At 39.9% G+C, this 22,380-nt stretch overlaps 2 protein-coding genes across 9 annotated transcripts; one reads left to right on the forward strand and one right to left on the reverse strand.

Annotated features, from left to right (window-relative positions):
* The first annotated feature begins 1,169 nt into the window (after positions 1 to 1,169).
* On the forward strand, positions 1,170 to 18,971 carry si:ch211-63b16.4 (uncharacterized). Of its 5 annotated transcripts, none has more exons than XM_058748694.1 (21): positions 1,172 to 1,440; positions 2,275 to 2,369; positions 2,554 to 2,645; positions 2,798 to 2,881; positions 2,980 to 3,148; positions 3,987 to 4,125; positions 4,254 to 4,334; positions 4,762 to 4,793; positions 4,947 to 4,970; positions 5,776 to 5,880; positions 6,387 to 6,466; positions 6,556 to 6,712; positions 7,488 to 7,544; positions 8,724 to 8,916; positions 8,991 to 9,391; positions 10,115 to 10,306; positions 10,397 to 10,492; positions 11,039 to 11,086; positions 17,311 to 17,500; positions 17,632 to 17,764; positions 17,877 to 18,971. In XM_058748694.1, exons 5-21 carry the CDS (start codon positions 3,029 to 3,031, stop codon positions 18,007 to 18,009), a joined length of 2,181 nt encoding a protein of 726 aa, XP_058604677.1. In that variant the 5' UTR covers positions 1,172 to 1,440; positions 2,275 to 2,369; positions 2,554 to 2,645; positions 2,798 to 2,881; positions 2,980 to 3,028; the 3' UTR covers positions 18,010 to 18,971. The 5 variants fall into 5 exon arrangements, with proteins under 5 accessions (XP_058604679.1, XP_058604677.1, XP_058604675.1 ...); XM_058748692.1 differs by having other exon boundaries at positions 1,173 to 1,440; positions 2,275 to 2,393; positions 2,584 to 2,645; positions 7,485 to 7,544; positions 17,877 to 18,970; XM_058748693.1 differs by having other exon boundaries at positions 1,173 to 1,440; positions 2,584 to 2,645; positions 7,485 to 7,544; positions 17,877 to 18,970.
* Positions 18,632 to 22,320, reverse strand: LOC131522867 (protein FAM161A-like). 4 transcript variants are annotated; one of them, XM_058748701.1, is made up of 3 exons: positions 22,057 to 22,320; positions 20,329 to 20,417; positions 18,632 to 20,071 (listed from the first exon to the last, which is right to left on the reverse strand). In XM_058748701.1, exons 2-3 carry the CDS (start codon positions 20,332 to 20,334, stop codon positions 19,178 to 19,180), a joined length of 900 nt encoding a protein of 299 aa, XP_058604684.1. In that variant the 5' UTR covers positions 20,335 to 20,417; positions 22,057 to 22,320; the 3' UTR covers positions 18,632 to 19,177. The 4 variants fall into 4 exon arrangements, with proteins under 4 accessions (XP_058604684.1, XP_058604687.1, XP_058604685.1 ...); XM_058748704.1 differs by having other exon boundaries at positions 18,632 to 20,088; positions 22,057 to 22,312; XM_058748702.1 differs by lacking the exon at positions 20,329 to 20,417 and having other exon boundaries at positions 22,057 to 22,311.
* Between the last annotated feature and the right edge of the window lie 60 nt (positions 22,321 to 22,380).

A 22,380-nucleotide genomic window follows, 5' to 3' on the forward strand; every position in this document is an offset into this window, starting at 1 on the left:
AGGGCCCCCTGAACACATTGACTCGGCCCCCCTGTGATCGCGTTGCAGGCCTTTTGGCTTTTTCCTAACCCCCCCACCTCAACGCGCCCCTGCATATGCCTTTATGAAATGGTAATAGATTACATTTTACCCACTGTAGCTAGTTCTAGAGAAAGGATAAATGTCAGGTGAAGTGACACAGTTAAACTAGACTGTAAGACACCGAGATACAGAGCATCAGGAATCTGTGCCCTTTGACACTGACACAGCTGGCAATGGCAGCACTGAGCTGTGGTTCCATCACTCCTCTCTCTCTCTCTCTCTCTCTCTTTGTTTCACTCACAATCCCTGGTACAGTATGAAATACAATGCTATACAATGAGAAGTGGTTCTTTGCTCTCATTGTGCATATAGTACATCTTGATTATTCAGTTATGTTGGTTCAAATTGTGCAATATTTCTGACAGTATATTGACATAATGTATTTTAGGGTAATATAAAAAAGTCCATCCTTTGACCTCGTCCTCCCCTGGGATATGTGTGACTCCTATGTTGCATTTGTGCATCAGAAGCTTAAACATCCCATTTTATGACACACATTCCTCCTCCAAGCACCTTGTAAAGGAGTAAAGGACACTGCTGGAGGAGAAGTACAGGGGGTCAAGAGGAACAGCCATAAGTTGTCACACACAAGCATTCCAGACTGGTGCTCTGGCAACGTCTGGGTGTAAAAGAGAGTGGCATGGTTGGAAATACAACCCTGTATCAATATACAAATATGACCATGCTGGTTATTTAAAAAGCAAAGCTTATTTAAAAGTCAAAAGTCTGCAAAACGGCAAACAAGGACAGATCATCTTAAACCACCCTAAAATGATTTTCTGATTTTAACTCTTCATTTTGCTGGTTTTATAAGGGTTCTTGGACAGTTTTCAGATGAGCTCGGAAAATTGTTTGTGAGACAAACTTAAACCAGCAAGAATACCATTTTATACTGGTTCAAGATGTGTTTTAGTAAGATATAGTTTATTGCTTAAGTTTGAATGTAATGAAATAACATTTAAGTCTAAATCTGAAGATAATTTCCCGGTTTTTTCTGGGGGGGGTTGAATTATTGGTTAAAATTTTTTTCCCATTTTCAGCACACAGTCACAGTCCGAGTGAAGCGTTCACTCACCTCCCTGCGCGCGCGTGGATCACATGAACGCCAATTAAACAGTGCGCGAGACAACGCGCTCATCTGCGCGCCCTGAGGTGAGGAGTGATGAACAACAGGAGCTTTCAAAATATTCAAACAAAAACATGTCAGCAACACTCCAAGTGTGATATTTGCAGCTCTACAGAGACAGGCTGGCTATCTGGAATTGGATTCCAAGGTTGTTATTCCAGGAGTAATGTGCTCTGGAGAGACTAGACTGTAGCTTGATTTCATAAAGAAACAGCTGAAGCAGTTGGACAGAGGTAGGTCTCTCCACAAATTATCTTATCTCACATTGTGTTTTTTTATTTGACGATTTGAAGCGCATCAACTATAGGATCAAATTTATAAGCGAACTAAATTTATATTTAGGCCTGTGTCATTTTAATTAATATCAAATAGTTTTGTTATTAATTTCAGTACATAATGTTATAAACAGGCACAGTTTGCGTAGGCCAACTGGTTTAGTGTATGTTTTTTTTTTTATAGTTTCATCTGGTTTCTACGTGTACATTGTGGTGTTTATGGTACACTTTATGCTGTTGAGTTAACGTTTTATGTTTATTGTATTATTTAAAAGTCATAGGTGTTACCGTGGTGCATCGACTATGTATTGGCTATGGATTATATGGATTAGTCCTTATTTACCAAAATCGTTGTCTCAGTATTTTATGGTAATTTCTGACAATTACAGCTTTACTGCATTTAACAGCAATAATAATAATATATGCTAATAATAATAATAATATTAATATAAAAACTAAGTTTAACATTTATTCCTGTAAAACTACATGTAAATTCGAACAACATTAATATTAGAATTAATGTTATATGTTATATTTACACATACACGTTTACACATACAGTATTCTACAATGTGATAAACGTTTTTGGAGTTCTTGTATTATATTTTCTATAAAACTGCTGTTCCACTTTTTGATGACTTGTCTCTGCCCTACTGAAAAACTGGTACTAGTTATTAATTTGATCATATTTGGCTAAAAATCAAGCTACATTATTCTTTAATTTAATGTTTAAATTGTTGTTTATGATTATAATCATGCATCTATATCTCTGTCTTTGTCTACAACATTTAGCCACTGGGCAAGAAGCCAAAGTTTGAAGAGGATGTCTGCAGCAAAACGCCTGAACACAGAGAGGAGTTTCAGAGTGGTCGTCCGTCTGTGTGCCCGTGAGAACACACACTCACACACAGGTCTTACACACATGCTCTCACACAATGTATATGGGTCTGCACAACGTTTACTGAAGTTTGCATGATTATTTTATTTCTTTGTATACCTCGTTCCATTGTTCTAATCTTGTTTTCTGCAAACATCCTGAAGCTCTTTAACCCAAATTTTTCAATTCCGTAGTGAACAGACCAGAACATTCTGTCTCTTTAGATGAACCCAGAGCCTCCATCAAAGTGACACATCTCAACAGAGTAGTTGTTGACACTGGAAGGGTGAGTGTTGATTCGAATGAGATCAAAGATCTCACTTAAGTAGATTCATCATGCTCTTTTGCAAAAAACAGAATGAAATGATTCAAGTCAAGCCAAAGTATGCTATAAAGTCAAGATGAAGGTGTTTTCACAATATTTTTGTCCTTCTCCAGAGTCACAAGCCTCATATTATAGACCTTGATGCAGTCTTAAATGAGGAGGCATCACAGAGGGATGTTTATGAGTCTACAACAAAGGTTCAAAGAATGTTCTTAGCATGTTTAATACTAGTCCTTAATATATTTTATTTGTAATTTGAGATACTAATCTATCTCTGTCTTTCTTTTTGTGCCAGTCTCTGGTCGAGTATCTAATGCAGGGTTATAATGGCTGTGTAATTGTCTATGGCTCTACGGGCAGCGGTAAAACTCATACCATGCAGGGATGCAGCGTGTCAGCTAAACATAGAGGCATCATCAGCCGCGCTGCTGAGGACATCTTCGCCTGTATCAAACCTTCAGGCTGTTGGTTTTAGAAAGTCGTGTTCTATTGTAGATAAGAGTGACTCACTGTATAACACATACTGTATATTGCAGTAACTTTCCACTCCTCATTCATAGCGTCATACTCACCAGATTACACATAATAGGACCTGTACATAAGTATACTAGAACAATCCTTAATTTGAAAAATCCAGCCCAAAGGCATCTTACTGCAAAATCAGAGTCTCGTTCTACCACATTTTCAATGAAAAGATTTATGACCTATTGGTAAGTATTTGTAAAGTAACAGGGATGAAATATTAAGCCTCATTGCCGTTAAGCTTGATTCTTATTACAACATTTTAATGTTTTTGAATGAAGTCTTAATAAAAAATAAAAACGTTAATATTGCGAAATAATATTATATAATATAATATAATATTTTAAAATGTAATTTATTCCTGTGACCGCAAACCAGCAGCCATTACTCCAGACATCAATGTCACATGATCCTTCAGAAATCATTCTAAAATGCAGTTGAAAACTTCCGCTTAATATGCAGTGCTGCGTAATACTTTTGTGGAAACTCTTTATTTATTTATTTTTTTAAATCAAGATTCTTTGACAAAAAATAACCATTTATTTTAACTAAATAAATGTCAAATAATTGCTGATTTTGCAACAAAGTGAAAGTCTTTACTGTCAGTTTTTATTAATTTAATGCATCCTTGCTGAATATTTAAACAAAACAAAAAAAAAGTGGACCGACCCCAAACTTTTGGTTTGTAAACCAGTAAACTGTCTCATTGTTTTAAAAAAGCTTGGAATATATGAAGTCTAAGATAGAGGAAAGTGTTCAGATGCTTTTACATATGTTCAGGATCCAAAAGGGAGTGAGGTGGTCTGGGTGCGTGATTGTGAGGAGGTGGTGCGTCTCGATGGGTTGACGGAGGTGGAAGTGAACTCCGCCCAGGATTTGCTACAGGTGCATCGCCGTGGCTCCGCCCTCAGACACACAGGTAAGAGCCAGTAACTCAATCTGATCTGATGAGCAAACACTATTTCATTTGAAGAATGATGATCAGAGTGATCTCAGCTTGCTTTATTAAATCAGATTCATTTGTCATACCTTTCTGATATTCTTCAGGGATTTCAAAGGGAGATTTTCCCAGCCGATCCCATATGGTATTCAACATTGTGGTCATTAACACAATGCTCCAGTCCGCTGGTAGGTTTTTTCATGTTTCCTAAACATATATGTCTTTCTAAAGTTTCCCTGAATTATGTATATTGCCATGTTTTTATTATCTTATTAGATTAATAAAATTAATTCTTCATACTAAAGATGTTTTAGGAGAGTTACACTTACATTCTGTAACATTTTTACTTGTTTTTAATAGGTAACTCAGTCCATTTGTCGGTCAATAGCTCCCCTCAGTCAACCCCCTACGCATTAGTCAGCTCTAGGAACCTCTGCCTGCAGTCTGATTGTTATTGTAGGGAGATATGAACATACCAGAGCCTCCCACAGGGTTTCCTTGTACCCCCCGCAGTGGTGTGTTGCAAACTCACAGTGTCGCGGTGTAATTATGTTCTATTAATATAAATCTGATTAACTACCTCCCTTTGTGTGTGTTTGTGCTTAATGGTTGCAGAGGGAGTTTTGACAGCCAGCAAACTGACTCTGGTAAGATGATAGCATCGGAGACTCCTTTTGGCATAACTGAAATATTAGGTATTCTCTGTGTGAAGTACACATTCTTGGCATACTTGTAGTGAGCACCATACTTGTGAATCAATAAAGATTTATGAAACTTGCATGATTTTTGCTTTTTGTTAGGTGGATTTGGCAAGCTCAGGACAAGTAAGTTTATGTTACTCTGAAATGTTTCTGTCAGATCATGATATTTTAGTTAGAAATTGATTGACCCCTATTGATTGACCTATTATAATAGTAAAATATTATGATTATTCTAAAATACTGACTACTATTTTTAACCATGAGACAAGTTTCCAAGTTTTTTAATTTGTTTTTAATGTGTAATGTTTTTAATGCTAAAGAAAAAACATCAATGCGCCAGTCGGTGGCGACAAGTGTTCGTCTTTATGAATGAGTCATTATGAATGATTGACCGTCTTTATGAATGATTCATCTAATTCGTTCAAACACAAATGCCACACGCTGATTCAAACGACTGCCTTAACGATAAAGTCTTTGAATTATTGACTCAATTGATTCCATCAAACACACTGATTCATCCAGGAATGAAACTGGTGTTGTGCCTTTACGATTAAGTCTTTGAATTTCATTCATTCAAATGATTCGTTCAAAATGGTTGATTCAGTTGTAGTGTAATAAAACACTGTCTTCCACGTGTTGCTCAGAGAGGCACAACAAACATGGCTTTGTGTGTAACAGTTTTTGTTGTCGGAGCATAAATAAGCTGACAAAGTAACTGTATCTATCTAAAGCGTAAATTTGTTCAATATTAACTAAAAAGAAATCATGTGTCATCATTTTCTGAATATTAGTACTGTTGATTACCTGCAACAAATGGTCAAGACATTCAACAGAATATACAGTGTTGTTATATACTTTTAATACAAAGGTTTGGGTTACAAATAATAGAGTTTCAGTTTTAATGTTAACTTTCTTTCTCTACCCCCAGTTTCGTAGTTCTGTGGTTACTGACATTAAGAGAACTTTCAATGCCACAAATACAAACCCACAAGAGACCAAGATGCTGAAACGCTCCCTCACCATATTCGGAAATGTTAGTAATACCTCAAAACATGTCAGCAAAAAAAGAACATGCTTTATCTATTATCACTGTTGTCCCGGTCAGTCTAACGGCATTTTTGAAGAGCAGAGTTTGTTTTGAGTATCTCAAGACGTACTCCAGTGATTATTTATCAGTCTAAGAGCCCTATCTTAATCATATCAATGTGTTGGCTGCATATGCAGGAAATTAGACACAGGAAATTATCTGTACAATTACATAGCTTTCCATTTAGGGAAGGGAAGATGTCATGTCACATTAACACAGCAAATGATTTTTTGTATTTGATTATTTATATTTAGATAATGTGGAGGCCTCTTCTTCCCTGTTATGAGTTTTCTCACTATGTTTGAAGAAAAAATTCCATAATATGAGGGTCATTTTGAAAATAAATTACATTAAAAAATGTTTTGATACCTGTCCTGGTATTATGTATATAATACTATAAAAAGTATTAAAATGAAAAGTACAGAAAATCTCAATCCTTTCTTTCCTTTTAGGTGATTTTTGCCCTCAGCTCTGCGGGGTCCCAGCATGTCCCATACAGAGAATCCAAACTAACCCGAGCACTTAGGGACTGGTGAGCATCATCAACATCGGCATCATTATTTCTCCACTTTCTTCAACATTTGTTTCTGAGTTTGATGTTTATTTTGTTATCTGGTTTAGTTTGGGAGGGAACTGCCGGACGTGTTTAGTGGTCACGGTGTCTTCTCAATCATCTTTAATATCTGAAACTCTCAGCTCTCTACAGTTTGCCTCCAGAGCCATGGCTGTTCCTTCACGACCCATATACACATCTCAGTTACATTACACACCTGAACAGGTATACACACTCTTCCCAGGAGCATTTTCATTCTGAAAACACATACATTCAGAATGTACAAAACACTTCAACAAATGCGCATACAGTCTTCCCAGATGCATCACATTCCTACATGCAACTCACCTTAATTGAAAAACACCACAATAAATTACTATCCTATAATATTTGTCTTCGTACTAATGTTTGCTAACAGTTTAAACCCTTTTTTCACTTTAAATTTGCTGAAAATTTACTCACACTCAGGCCATTCAAGATGTAGATAAGTTTGTTTTGTCATCTGTGCAGATTTGGAGAAATTTAGTTTTGCGTCACTTGCTCACTAATGGATCCTCTGCTTTGAATGGTGCTGTCAGCATGAGAGTTCAAACAACTGATAATCTTTATTATTGATGGACTGGAGTCATGTGGATTACTTGTGGATTATTGTGATGTTTTTATCAGCTGTTTGGACTCTCATTCTGACGGCACCCATTCACTGCAGTGGATCCATTGGTGAATAAGTAACGTAATGCAAAATTTCTCCAAATCTCCAATCTTGGATGGCCTGAGGGTGAGGACATTTTCAACAAATTTTCAATTTTGGGTGAACTATTCCTTTAAATATAAGTGATTTTTTTCCCAATGACTACACTTGCATATCATACCCAGATGCACAATACTGGTGAAGTTTTACTCATGCCACTCTTATCTAACTGTTTTATAAAATCAGCTCATTCATAAATTACGTAATCTCACAAAAATATTCTATTCATGTGTATATTTGAATGGGAAGAAGGACATTAATCATCTGAACAGACAGCAGATTTTACCACCGGTCGGATCTGACAGAAAGGTGAGATTTAAACCCACACACATACACAGCACATATTCACATAGACATAATTTATAGCTTCACTTTAAACCCTGAATGTGTTTGTATATCAAGTGCCCTTTTGCAGCTGAGTGAGTCGTAAAGATGAAAGGGGCAACTTTTATTGTGCTCATCAGTTTGACTCTTCATTTGAATAGTTTTGCCTCTAGTGGCCTGTTTCTAAAGTTACAGTATACTGAGAGAGAACATCGTCAGAACACTCTGAGCCAGAGGAGGACAGTGTTAATCTGAATATACAATATACAATGTTTTATTGGGACATTCAGTTTTTGTGTACATTTTAACTGAGATACAAATACCATAAAATTCCCATGAAACAAGCCTGGGGTCAGATAGCTGAAAAGTTCCTTTATAAACAGCATATAAAATGTCAAACCCTTTAAAGTTACATAGCAGAGCCCCATATTACAACTAAAACAGCTGCAAATATGAGAAAAGATCAAATGTGTGAGAATATTTTTTATTTAAAATTTAGTTGGGAAAGCTGTATTGTGCATCCATATGCATAAACAACACAAGTTATGATATTCACTTTGGCTTCTCTTATGAGATACTTCCTTATAACAAGTCAGTAAAAAGATTCAAAAAGCAGTCTCAAACTCACTCAAGTTAGCCATTTGAATGAGTCACAACTGTGATGTATACTTTCTATAGGTTTGGCGGTCAATTTACTAAATGATTGTTAATATAATTATAATTAAGTATACAAAGCAGTAAAAATTATTATGTTATTATGTACCTATTAGTAATATTTTTCAGTATTATTGGTTATTGTTTAAGATTAAATATTTAATTTTAAAAGTCAGTAACTGATGCCCTGTATAGCTTCACAGTAATTGCTGTTATCAGATATGATGCTAAAAATGAGAAATTTGTAAACAATGACTTTTTACAAATTTGACAAACTTCTGTTCTAACTATAGACATTTTTAGTTAAATGTCAGATGACAGAACTGCATGCAATGAAACAGGTTTGATAGAAAGATGGTACTCTAGACCTTTGTTTTAAAAATGTCTTGCTTTTGACATTAACTTTTAAATTAACTTTTTATCATTCACTGCATTTTTCTTATGATCCAAAAAAACAGACAGTATGATCTGGTATCTTCATATTCGGTGTTTCATTTGCTGTATTTTCAGTCGCAGACATGCTTGCTTCCCAATCTTTTGAGTTCAGTCAGTCCCTCTGAACATAAACTCAGCTCAGGTCACTGTGGAGATGGGCTGGAGCTCAGAACTTTTCTCCCCCAGCTGGAGAAACCAGGCCAAACCGAACCACCTGGGCATTACAGCCGCGGATCTCGACCTGGAGATGAGAAAAACAGAGCTGATGGTAACAAGCTGCATTTTCAAATAAAATCAGTGATGACTTTAAACACAAAAGAAGAACTTTTAACTGCTTTGCAGGTAGGACTCGCTCCCTGCCCCGTTCCTTGTCTGGGGCGGTTCTCCATGATGCTGGAGGGAGAGAAAGAACTGGAAAGGGATCAGAGTTTTCAGCTTTACAGCGCCGTTCTGTAGAGCGGCTCTCTACATCCTCTCTTGAACCTTTTTCAGCTCCCTCAGCAACTGTGGAGTGTCCTAACTGTTCCCGGGAACGAAAGATCCGAGAGGAATATGACAAGATTATTGTTCAGGCTAGGAGAGACAAAGATTCTCTGAGTCAAAAAGTAGCAGAACTGGAGAATGAGTTGAGAACAAGAGCAACACAGGAGAGACAAGAGGGATTGAGCAGGGAAAAGACCAGAGGAAATGAAGAATCTACAAGCGGCACATCTGCAGATATTGGAATATTAAAGACTGCAGAGGTACCAGTAATGCACTGGATTATATCACAATATGTCACTTTGTTCCTATAGAGGAACAACTCTGGAGTTATCTATTTTAAATAGACTCACTAACCTTACTAAGGTTGCATTTATTTGATCAAAAATACAGTAAGAGCAGTTTTTATTCCTTTGATGACGAAGATGAATTTTCAGCAGCCATTACTCCAGTCTTTAGTGTCACATGATCCTTCAGAAATAATTCTGATATGCTGATTTGATGCTTAAGAAACATGTATTATTATTGATGTTCTAACAGTTGTGCTGCTTAATATTTTTGTGGAAACTATTTTTTTTCCATCGGGATTCTTTGATCAGCAGTTCAACAGAACAGCATTTATTTGAAATAGAAAACTTCTGTTACATTATAAATGTCACTGTTGATCAATTTATTGCATGATTATTAAATAAACATAGAAACAGTCTATAATAAAATAAAAAAACAAACAGTAATAGAACAAAAAATATATTAATTAAGCAAATAGTGTTTGAAGTTATTCAGTTATCTAAAAGTGGAATCAAATATAAAGGTAAACATTCATTAATGTTTTTACATTAATATTTTGGAAAGATGGTCATTTTGATCAAAAAAGTACATTTGACCATTTACGATAGTCTGTGTGCCATTTCCAACCCCAACCCTCAGCTTTAAATGCAAATTGTATGTGTAAGAGTTTTGTGTGTTGAAAAAGGTGTGTCCTTCAGGTGTGTTTGCAAACAGAAGCAGAGGAGCTGAGATCAGAGCTGAGCTCATGTCGTAAGAGAGAGGAAATGCTGACACAAACGCTGGACTCTGAGAGAGAGAGACTGACCCAGGACGTCCAGAAACTGCTCACACAGCTCAACAGCACCAGAGAGAGAAACAGCCAGCTTGAATCAACCCATAACATCCAGCGGGTACAAATCACACACAGCTTGCCAATGTTGAGTTTTAGAACATCTGTTTGATTATATGAACATGTTATTATTGTGCTGTTTGTATGGTAGGAGAGCTTGTTGGCAGAACTACAGACCAGCAGAGAAGAGCTCAAAAGATTTCGAGAGAGTGTGTCTCTTACCATCAGCCAGCTTGAGACTGAAAAGGTTTCATATTTTATTCTGTCCTTATTATTTTAAAGTATTATTCAATTATTTTTATTATTATTTTATCTATTATTTTAGACTTTTTCATAAGGTCATGTTTCAGATCTTTCTACAGATAACTTGGAAACAATACACCAGTACCAAATCTTAAAAGAAGTGTGTAATTTCTGTGCTGCTACCATTACCAAGAAAAACTGCTAAAATAGTAATATATCTTCAGACAGTTTCATAAATACTCCCCCTGTGTGGCACTGATTAGTCAAACAGATAGTTCTGCTCCAAAACTCACACAATAGGTTGAGCCAATGTTGTTATATTGTGTCATTGGGAGGCTCAAACAAAGCTCAGTATTATTTATACACTTTTTGGGGAAATCAACTTACACATTACTTATTTCTAATTGTCTCTGGATATTAAGGCATGGAATAAAGTATTTCAATGTTGAAAAAACACCACACCTTAACAACTAGAGAATGAAATTAGATGTGTGTTACCCTTTTGGTAATTGGTAGATTATATGAACTGCAGTTTCATTTCGTTTTACAGGCTGAACTGATGTCACACTTAGAGGACACAAAAAGTTCCAATGAAAAGGTAACCTAAGACATATACTAGCAATCAAAAGTTTGAAGTTTGTAGGATTAGTTTGTTTTTGAAAGAAATCTCTTATGCTCACCAAGTCTGCATTTATTTGACAAACAATACAGTAAAAATAGTAATATTGTGAAATATGTATTTTAAAATGTAATTTATTCCAGTGATGGCCAAGCTACATTTTCAGCAGCCATTACTCCAGTCTTTTAATTCTCACATGATCTATCAGAAATCAGTATAATATGCTGAATTGGTGCTCAAACATTTATTATCATTATCAATGTTGAAAACAATTCAATTCAGGTTTATTTGTATAGCGCTTTTTATGATACAAATCGTTACAAAGCAGCTGTACAGGAAATTACGTCTCTACAATATATTTATATATTGTAGAAATTTAATATATTTAATTTATGGCAAAATTTTGTAATTCTGTATATTGTCTGAGGGTTGGCATCCTCTGAGGGGTTGGCATCATCTCTTCTCAGGTGTTTGGTCATCTCAGATCATTTAAGGGTTGGATCCAGACTGAAGCTTCTGTAATTCCTAGTTACTACGGGATAAACAGAGAAACAAATGGAGACATAATTAGCGTAGCTGCTGTTCCATTCAAGCAAAAATGATTTGTTCAACCCAAGCTAAAGAATAATAATGTGCATTTGAGCAGATATAACTGCAGTATAAGATTATATATGATGCATTATGTGAATGCTTGGCTGAAGAGATGTGTCTTTAATCTAGATTTAAACAGAGAGAGTGTGTCTGAACCCTGTACGTTATCAGGAAAGCTATTCCAGCTTTTGGGAAAATGTGAAAAAGCTCTACCTCCTTTAGTGGACTTTGCTATCCTAGGTATTACCAAAAGTCCAGAGTTTTGCGACCTTAGGGAGCGGGTTGGATTGTAGCGTGGTAGAAGACTGGTTAGGTACGCAGGAGCTAAACAATTTAGGGCCTTATAGGCAAGTAATAATATTTTGTAACTGATACGAAACTTAATAGGGAGCCAGTACAGATAAAATTGGGGTAATATGATCATATTTTCTTGACCTGGTAAGGACTCTAGCCACTGCATTTTGTACTACCTGTAGCTTGTTTATTGAAGATGCAGGACAACCAGTTAGCAGTGCATTACAATAGTCCAGTCTAGAGGTCATGAATTAGCTTTTCTGCATCGGAAACAGGTAACATGTTTCGTAGCTTGGCAATGTTTCTAAGATGGAAGAATGCTGTTTTTGTAACATTGGAAATATGATTTTCAAAAGACAAGTTCCTGTCTAATATAACACCCAGACTTTTTACTGTAGAGGAAGTAACCGTCTAGTTGCAAATTGTAATCCAAGAGATTCTGTGTACTGTTTTTTGGTCTAATAAGTAATATCTCTGTCTTATCTGAATTTAATAGGAGAAAATTATTGGTCACTTTTACATTTTTAACACACTCTGTTCCCTTTCAGTCGGTCACTCCGAGTCACGTCGGGTGACCGACGAATTGGGATCTCGCTTAGAGAGACCAATCCACTTCGAGTGTAACTAAACGAGCCAATGCACATTGGCATGCGATTATTGCATCCAGCTGCCGCTGATCACAGTGTGAGTATAAGTAGGCAGCAGGTGCAGCGCATATTCAGCTTTTCGCTTTGGAGCCGAGCGGTTTGTCGTTCTGCTCCTGATAAGTAGCCTTTCGACTACGGTGTCTGCGAGTCAAGCACGCTCTCGGGAGAACTCTCGTGCTGGTGTCACGGCGCTTCAGCGGCGGTGGTTCCTTCCTTCCTTTCTTTCGAGTGGATTGCACACATCGGATTGCACTACCTCTGATTGTGTTGCACGCGGCCATCTCCCCTGTGCGCTTCAGCACACTAAAAGAGTAATTTCTCTAAAAGAGTAATTTCCCTAAAAGAGCATTCACGGGTGGAACGTCTTTTTAAAGACGCGTCTTTTTAAAGATGCCCTTCCACCCGTGCGTTTCTGGATGCGGTCGTTACCTGGCACCGGGTGATGGTCACGATCGCTGCCTCACGTGTCTGGGCATAAAGCACGCTGAGGTGGCTTTCGTGGACGAGTCATGCTCCCATTGCGGGAAAATGACCGCCGCGGAGTTGCGGACCAGACTCCGTTTCCTGCAAAGGGGCGGAGTGCCCGTGCCTCTGCCTAGATCTAGGGCTCCCCCTGGCGGCCCCCGGGGGGGCGCTACTTCTGGCAGTAGCCGGACTGGTCTTACAGTGACGGTGAGGAATTCCCTTCCGAGGAACCAACCTCCGAGGGATCCTCCTTCCACTGGCACTTTGCAGCCTGTGGAGCTGCCGAGGGAACAGGCTGGACCTTCTCGTGGGGTACCACCTGTATCCTTTGGTGCTCCCCCCGACGATCGGATGTCGATCGCTGCATCGGAGGGTGAGCCAGACCTTTCTGGGGATGATGATTCGGCACCGCTGCCACCTTCTGGGCGGCCAGCGATGCCGGATTCGGATCCAGAAATGGTGGCTATGCTTGCCCGGGCCACCGAGAGGGTCGGGCTCGAGTGGAAACCTCCACCGCATCCCGAACCCTCAAGGTTGGACGATTGGTTTCTCGGGGTGGCTCGCGCTGGTTCTCAGGGCCCCACCCCGGTACCTTTCTTCTCGGAAGTGCATGATGAGCTCACTGGGTCATGGACGGCACCTTTCACTGCCCGAAACCGCCCCAGTGGCTCTTCCTCCCTCACCACCCTTGATATACCGCTGCCACCTGGCGTGGAAATCTGTCACTCCCCTCCCGGGCCTGTAGGTACTCGTCGGCCCTGACCGGCAGTGCCTATGCGGCCTGCGGGGAAGCTGCTTCCGCCCTACACGCTATGGCGTTGTTGCAGGTTCATCAGGCCAAGGCACTGAAGGACCTGCACGAGGGTGGGCACGATCCAGAAGTTCTCAAAGAGCTTCGTACCGCTACTGACCTCGCGCTACGAGCGACGAAGGTCACTGCGCGGTCTCTGGGCCGTGCGATGTCCACCATGGTGGTCCAGGAACGCCATCTCTGGCTGTGTCTGGCCGACATGAGGGAGTCTGACAAGTTGCGGTTCTTGAATGCCCCTGTGTCCCAGACCAGCCTTTTCGGCGACGCAGTGGAGAATTTCGCCCAGCAGTTCTCCGCTGCACAGAAGCAGACTGAGGCCATCAGGCACATCCTGCCCCGGCGTGCAGCTGCTGCCTCCACCCGGCCGCCGGCGGCAGTACCTCGGTCTACTCGTCGCCGAGGGCGGCCCCCTGCTGCTGCCCCCGCTCCCGCGCAGCTAACGCAGCAGCCTCCAGCAAAGCAGCGCTGTGCAAGATCAGGGAGGACGAGGAGCAGGTCCTGCTCGTGGTGCCATACTGGCCCACTCGGACTTGGTTCCCGGAACTGATGCTCCTCGTGACAGCCCCTCCTTGGCAGATTCCTCTGAGGAAGGATCTACTGACTTTATGGCACCCGCGTCCAGACCTCTGGAAACTTCATGTCTGATCCCTGGACGGGACGTGGAGGTTCTAGGTGACCTACCCCAGGAGGTAGTTGACACCATCACTTCGGCGAGAGCACTGTCTACAAGACATGCTTACGCCTTGAAGTGGAACCTGTTAGTCGAATGGTGTTCTTCTCACCAAGAAGACCCCCGGAAGTGCCCGATCAGAGTCGTGCTGTCCTTCTTGCAGCAAGGGTTGGAGCGAAGGCTGTCTCCCTCCACCCTTAAAGTCTATGTGGCTGCGCTAGCTGCCAACCACGACCCTGTGGAAGGGAAGTCGGTGGGGAAGCATGACTTGGTCATCAGGTTCCTTAGGGGGGCGAGAAGGTTAAATCCCCCACGGCCCCCCTCTATACCCTCTTGGGATCTGTCTCTAGTATTCAGAGCACTACAGCAGGGCCCATTCGAGCCTTTGCAAACAGTCGAGCTGAAGTTTCTTTCAATGAAGACTCTGCTCCTGCTTGCATTGGCCTCCATCAAGAGGGTAGGGGACCTGCATGCATTTTCGGTCGACGATTCGTGCCTAGAGTTTGGGCCAGCGGACGCCCAGGTAACCCTGAGGCCCCGGCCTGGCTATGTGCCCAAGGTCCCTTCAGGGACCAGGTGGTGAGCCTGAAAGCGCTGCCCTCGGAGGAGGCAGACCCAGCACTAGCTTTGCTTTGTCCAGTCCGGGCATTGAGATGCTACGTTGACAGGACGCAAAGCTTCAGGACCTCAGACCAGCTCTTTGTTTGTCACGGAGGCCGGCAGAAGGGGAATGCCGTCTCTAAGCAGAGGATGGCCCACTGGATAGTGGACGCCATCACCCTGGCTTATCAGGCACAGGGTGTGCCCTGCCCGTTCAGGTTGAAAGCTCACTCTACTAGAGGTGTTGCATCCTCCTGGGCGCTGGCTCGTGGCGCCTCACTGGCAGACATTTGTAGAGCTGCAGGCTGGGCGACCCCTAACACATTCGCTAGATTCTATAGCCTCCGTGTGGAACCGGTTTCCTCCTCTGTTCTCACCTCAAACGGGTAGAAGCACTGAGAGGCCCCGGTTTCGGGTCGGCTTGTTAAAACTGCTCCAGAGAGTCCGTTGGTAGACCCTGTCGAGCTCCTTCGTCCCCTCGGTAGCCAGACGTGGCGGAACGTCTGGTGCCAGGCCCTCACTCAATGAATCCGTGAGAACCGGTAGAGGGCTGGGTTCCATATGTAGAGACCTAATTGGATCCCATATGTGTAAAACCACGGTATAGCCTCAGAGCCCGTGTTTCCCCGGCAGACTTCCTGCCATCACCCAAGAGGCTACAGTCACCTCTAATCTTCCATATTCACCTAAACGGTTGTTATATGTGTAAGTGCTTCTGAACCTCCTTCGGGAAGGTTGGGCTTCCGCAGCGTCTTGTTCCAAGTGGAACGGGTACATTTTCCCAGTGTTATCCAGTCTTACTGAGTGGGTAGTGCCATAGCAACAGTAGCTGGTCCTCTTGTGGTGAGCCCTAACCTACGCCAAAAAGTAGGGGCGCAGGAGGCTTCCACAAGACACTGGAAGGGGCAGTATCCGTGGCCCTTTGGTAGGGATCCCAATTCGTCGGTCACCCGACGTGACTCGGAGTGCCCGACTGAAAGGGAACGTCTCGGTTACGTATGTAACCCTCGTTCCCTGAAGGAGGGAACGGAGACGTCACGTCCCGTCGCCACGGCTGCTGTACCACCGCTGAGAGGCCGGGTCACCGGCTTGGCTCCTCAGCGAAAACCTGAATATGCGCTGCACCTGCTGCCTACTTATACTCACACTGTGATCAGTGGCAGCTGGATGCAATAATCGCATGCCAGTGTGCATTGGCTCGTTTAGTTACACTCGAAGTGGATTGGTCTCTCTAAGCGAGATCCCAATTCGTCGGTCACCCGACGTGACGTCTCCGTTCCCTCCTTCAGGGAACGAGGGTTACATACGTAACCGAGACGTTAGCTTTGATAATTTAGAAGTTTCATCTGGTCTTGTTGAGATACATAGTTGAGTATCATCAGCATGACAATGAAAACTAATCCCGTATTTTCTAATAATATTACCAAGGGGCAACATGTATATTGAAAATAGCAGAGGACCTAGGACAAATCCTTGTGGTACTCCATACTTTACTGGTGATAATTGAAATGACTCCCCGTTTAAATAAACAAAGTGGTGGCGATCTGACAGGTAGGATCTAAACCATTTTAAAGCCTGCCCTTGAATACCCGTATAGTTTTGTAATCGATCTATGAGTATGTCATGATCTATAGTGTCAAACGCAGCACTAAGATCAAGTAAAACTAGCAATGAGATGCAGCCTTGGTCTGACGCAAGAAGCAAGTCATTTGTAATTTTAACAAGTGCAGTTTCTGTGCTGTGATGGGGCCTGAAACCTGAATGAAATTCTTCACAGAGATAATTTTTTTGCAAGAAGGAGCACAATTAAGCAGACACAACTTTTTTCTAAAATTTTTGACATAAACGGAAGATTTGAAATGGGTCTGTAATTTGCCGGTTCACTAGGATCTAGTTGTGGTTTCTTAATAAGAGTTGTGCTGCTTAATTTTGTTTATTTTTTTGGAAACCATATTAAATTTCTTTTCCAGTATTAATTAAAGAAAATGTTTTACTGACCCTGAACTTTTGAATGGTAGTGTATATAATAAATGTATTCATTCAATTTATTTTTGTTAAAAGGCAATAATTACACAAATAAACAAAAGATGAATGTTTTGTATGTGCATGCATGCTGCCTCTGCAGGTGTGCTTGGAAAATGCTGGTTTGAGACAGAAACTCAAGTCATTTTTGAGGGAGATCAACTCGGCACCCTTTACAGAATCCAGCAGTCCAGACACAAACACTTCACACACACACGCAGTCACAACGAACACCGAGATGATTGTCGTCTCACAGCATGTGTCTCAGCAGTGTCCTGCAGGTGTCACACAAGGCAAAAGATCCATATATTCTCCTTTATATCATTTGAAAAAAACAGCTACATCAGCCTTATTCATTATTTAGTGTTTTCAGGCTGCAGGTAACCTTTTAATGTTAATAATGTTGTTTTTTGCATGCCAGCAGGAAGTGAATGCTGCTTTAGTCAGTATGAAGAGTTTCAGCATCCTGAGGAGGAGTTTACAGAGAAGTCTGAAACCACAAACAACAGCAACTGTGAACAGCCTCTGTATAAACCCCAAAACCTCTACAAGCAGTTGTGAGCGCCTTTTGATCAAACAAACATGTGGATGTATCTTCTGAATATGAGTTTATAGGAGTTATATTTGACTGTCAGAGTTTATGTAGTTAATTCTGTGTTGTTTCTGCAGGAGGAGGGAGCACAGTCTGTTATTGGATGTGATGCTGGTTTTGTACAGGAGAGAGTGGTTTCTGCAGGATGCCATTCCATACGTCAGACGTACACTCAGGAAGTGTGGACTGAGGCCTGAGGATATAGACTAAAGACTGTACTTGTGTGTGTGTGTGTGTGTGTGTGTGTGAGTGAATGAGGGAGGTGGAGAGTTAAAGTTATCCTGTATGAATCATAGTTAAGGCATAGTTCACCTAAAAGTGCAAAAAACTGCTGCATCCTAAGGTACAAAAGCTAAAAGGCACATCTTTATACCTTATTTACCCCTGAATGGTACATATGAATACCTTAAAGGTACATATTAGTACTTTCAAGTACATATTAGTAGATAAAGTGTAGAGATTAGTAACCTTTGAAAGGGTATTGGCCAAATGGTCTTTTTAATTTTTGTAATGTATGGGTAAAGAAGCATTCAAGGTTTGAAAGCATTGTCAAATTATCATAAAAGTTGTACATAGAACCTTTGAAGTCATACAATAGCTTTATATGAGTAACAGACAAACATTTAAGTTTTTACTCACTTAAAATATTGGCATCCATCCATAGGACATAATTAGAGTTCATGAGGCAAAGTGTTCAATTTATGTATGAATTGTTTTGACTTCATTATCACCACAGTTAACTGAAAATTACTGAAAGTAAATTACTTAAATCTTAGTCTGTTTCTCACTAAGGAGTCATATGAGGAGTCATTTGGGACACTTTTTATGATACTTTATTGATGCTTTTTTTTTTTTTTTTTTTTTTTTAAAGATTAAAGGCTTCAATTGCAATGCACTAGAATGACCAGCATGGTAATGCATGTCCATGTTCTATAGAAGAACTGAAGTCATCACAGGTTAGAAACAACATGACAGTGAGGAAATTATGACAGAAATGCATTTTAGAGTGAACTATTCCTTTTAAGTGTTCTCACTTTAAAACTGACATGATAATATATTTAACTTAACAAAGGGAACAATAAAAAAAAGCATTACTAACAAAGTAATGAACTTGACACTAAGTAATTTCAGTTATTTGATGCAATCATTTAAAATCCAGCTAAAAACACGTTCAGTCAAGACAAGATATGTAATAGAGACTATTAAATAATCGGATTATGAGTTTATTGTTTACATTTTTTTTTTTTTCTCCAAAGTAACACAATGAAAAATCAAAACAATATCTAACAAGTTCTATCACACCATGTAGTTATAGAGTTATAGTACTGATGATAAATTTTGTATTGTAGGCTGTGGTTTATTCTATCTGTGTCAGTTTTTAAACGCTGATGTAGTCACTCTTGCAGGTGTTCAGGGGTTCTTGGCTGTGGCAGAGACTGGTCCTGCGTAGGGGATGAAAGTAGGACCAGTCTCTGTCTCTTTCTCTGTTCCTCTTTCTCTCCATCTCTTCTTCCACCTGCAGTGCAGCCTTGTTCCTCCATTTCCTGAGGTTGTTGCTGCAGCGTGATATATCTGTGCTCTGTGGCCTTGAAAATTCATACTCATACTCATACTCATTCTCGGCTTCCTCTCCCTCCTGCAGTGTGTCATCCAGAATGCTAGGAGGCAGTGCTGAGCCTCTGTGATTCAGATTAACTGCCTCATATATCTGGCAGGTTGGTGAGCTGGGCCTATATAGAGACCTCGGTACGGGTCTGGCTTTGAACACCCTTCGTTCTGCTTTGGGAGTCAGGTTGTTTAGCTCATCCGCTAGTTTTTTTTCTCTTTTCTTTCGCTCTCTTTCAATGAAGCTAAATGGCTGTTGTGGAAGAGTTGGGGATTGGTGTTGTGTGCCTTGTTTGTGGTGGTTTCCATGGTGATCCGTTTGGTTGATTTGATTTTTTTGCCGCTGGAGCTTATTTGGGTGCTTATTGATAATGTCATAGAAGAGCAAATAAGTGGAGGCGGGGGCTGGTTTAGCGCGAAACTTCTTGCTACATTCTTTTAGCTCGTCCAGTTCTTTCTTCAGTCTCTCATTTTCTAGCTCCATCTCAGAGCGGGTTTTCACATTGCGCCGTTTGCGATCCTCTTCACGAAGCATCATGCGAAACGGTTTGGGAATGGTTACTTTGGAATTCTGTCTCAGGCTGTCCATCCCCTGATTGGCTGCACTGTGAGATGAGTTCTGAGAGTGAGACGACTTCCTTTGCTCCTCTAAGGAGTTCTGCCGAGCCTGTTTTGGAAGAAAATCTAATTAAATGTTAGATTTTTGTACTGTTCTCTGTACAACTCTTGTACAATTTTGATTCAGACTTAAATGCAGTTTTGATTTTAAAATCAGAACAACGCATGGTCAAAATAATATGTGATGTGACATTGTTTTCAGTAATGTGCAATGCATAAATATCTAAAAAAAAAAATGGTTTAGAGTTTCATGGGTTTCAAGGGTTAGTTCAACCATAAATGAGAATTCTGTTATTAATTACTCACCCTCATGTCATTCCAAACATGTGAGACCTTCGTTCATCTTTGGAACACAAATGAAGATATTTTTGATGAAATCCGAGAGCTCTCTGATCCTGCATAGACAGCAACACAACTGACACGTTAAAGGCCCAGAAAGATAGTAAGGACATTGTTAAAATAGTCATCAGTGGTTCAACCGTAATTTTATGAAGCTACGAGAATACTTATTTTATTCAACAATTTCTTCTCTTCCATGTCAGACTTAGACACACGTTCTCATGTGTGTCCATTCCTCTGCTTGTAAACAAGCAGCAGCACATCTGGGTTCTACGTCAGAATGCCGGCTGTCAGCAGTCGTGGCACTCTCATGATCATACATCAAAAACTGACAAAGGAGAGAAGAATTGTTGAATAAAGTCATTTTTGTTATTTTTTGTTTTCTTTACACACACAAAGTATTCTCATAGCTTTATAAAATTACGGTTGAACCACTGATGTCACATGAACTATAATATCGATGTCTTCTTTACTACCTTTCTGGGACTTGAATGTGGTAGTTTCGTTGCTGTCTATGCAGAGTCAGAAAGTATCAAAAATATCTTGATTTGTGCTATGAATGAAGGTCTAACGGGTTTGAAACGACATGAGGGTAAGTAATTCATGACAGAATTTTCATTTTTGGGTGAACAATCCCTTTAAGAATTATAATTTAGAGCAGTAGTTCTCAACTACGGAATCTCAGCAAATGTCCAGAGCCAAACATAAATCTTTAAAATATTTAGCTATGTTAATAAAATTACAATTTAAAAAAAAAAATGTACCAAATTAAATTGACATAACATTTGTTAGTTTAATTATTACAACAGAAATGCATGTCAGCTTAGATTGAAGGGACTTTGAATATTGTCTTGGAGGTGGATCTTGGAGTCAAAAATGTTGAAAACCACTAATTTACAGTGATTTTCTGTTTTTTCCCCTTTCATTACTTTCAATTTCATTACTTTAAGTCCCCCTCCAATGACATTATCAGCATAACATTTTGAATGACAGAAATTTAGTTAACATTACTGTTAACATGAATTTCAGAATGTCAGTATGTATTTTGTCCCCCTTTTGCTTTAATGACAGCAATACTTGAGCTGCATGACCTCCACAAGTTTGTATGACACCTGACCTAATGATCATATTCTCCAGCATGATTTGAGGATGATCCAAAGAGGATCTTGCGCTTCAGTGGAAGCAAGATCCTCTGATGATCCGTACAAAAGTGGTTCACATGATTAATATTACAAATTTGCTTATTTGATTAGTGACATTAAAACATCTCTAAAATCTCTCAACTCCTGCATAACCACAAAGCATCTGAAAGTAACCATGTTCTGACTCATAATGGTATTTTCAGTGGAAACTGTCTCTGTTCTTCTTATAGACAGTACAAGTTACTAGAAAAGGCCACGCAATGTTGCGGAATAAAGTTAGACTGGTGACTAATTTGTGGGGATTTGTAATGCACATATTTATAATGTATCCAAATCTGCCTACAGTATATGTGCACCATAACAACCTTCAGTAAACAAAGTACTTTTTACAAAGTAAAAATCTGGGCTTCTCAAGTTCCTAAAAACAGCTTGTTCAGTCTGATGTGCACTTTATAAACAACTTAAGTTATGTCTTTTTTTTCTGAGTGTTAAACTATTTGATGGACAGATCCTTGAGTAAGTTCAGCTCAGCTCTCCAGGTTTACTCACTGACCTTTAACTTCAGTTGAGAAACACCATTCTTTAGACGGTCCACTGAAGCCTTTCTCCCAATCTGGATGAGCTCCACCTGTTCACTAATGCAAGAGGTCAAAGGTCAGGGATCAAACACCATGTGTGTAATCTGAGGTTTTAGGTACAATTTAGTGAAGAAAGCAAGTTACAATCAATTTTCTAGTTTTTAAGTAGTTGAATGTTTTAAAATATAATTTTTTTTTAATAGTAATTTATTTCATTTTAGCCACAAAAAAAAAACAAAAAAACTTTAAAGTGTATTAAAAATGGCAATAACAATTATTTAAATATATTTTCCATGTTC

Source organism: Onychostoma macrolepis, chromosome 17, assembly GCF_012432095.1.
Source record: "Onychostoma macrolepis isolate SWU-2019 chromosome 17, ASM1243209v1, whole genome shotgun sequence".
In the NCBI taxonomy this organism is placed as follows: Eukaryota; Metazoa; Chordata; class Actinopteri; order Cypriniformes; family Cyprinidae; genus Onychostoma; species Onychostoma macrolepis.

Excerpts from the sequence above, each read along its gene's own strand:
- si:ch211-63b16.4 (XM_058748692.1), top strand. The coding sequence starts at position 3,029 with ATGGCTCTACGGGCAGCGGTAAAACTCATACCATGCAGGGATGCAGCG. Across the intron at positions 4,794-4,946 it reads CAGCCAGCAAACTGACTCTG|GTGGATTTGGCAAGCTCAGG; the intron begins GTAAGATGATAG and ends GCTTTTTGTTAG. Across the intron at positions 11,087-17,310 it reads CAAAAAGTTCCAATGAAAAG|GTGTGCTTGGAAAATGCTGG; the intron begins GTAACCTAAGAC and ends CTGCCTCTGCAG.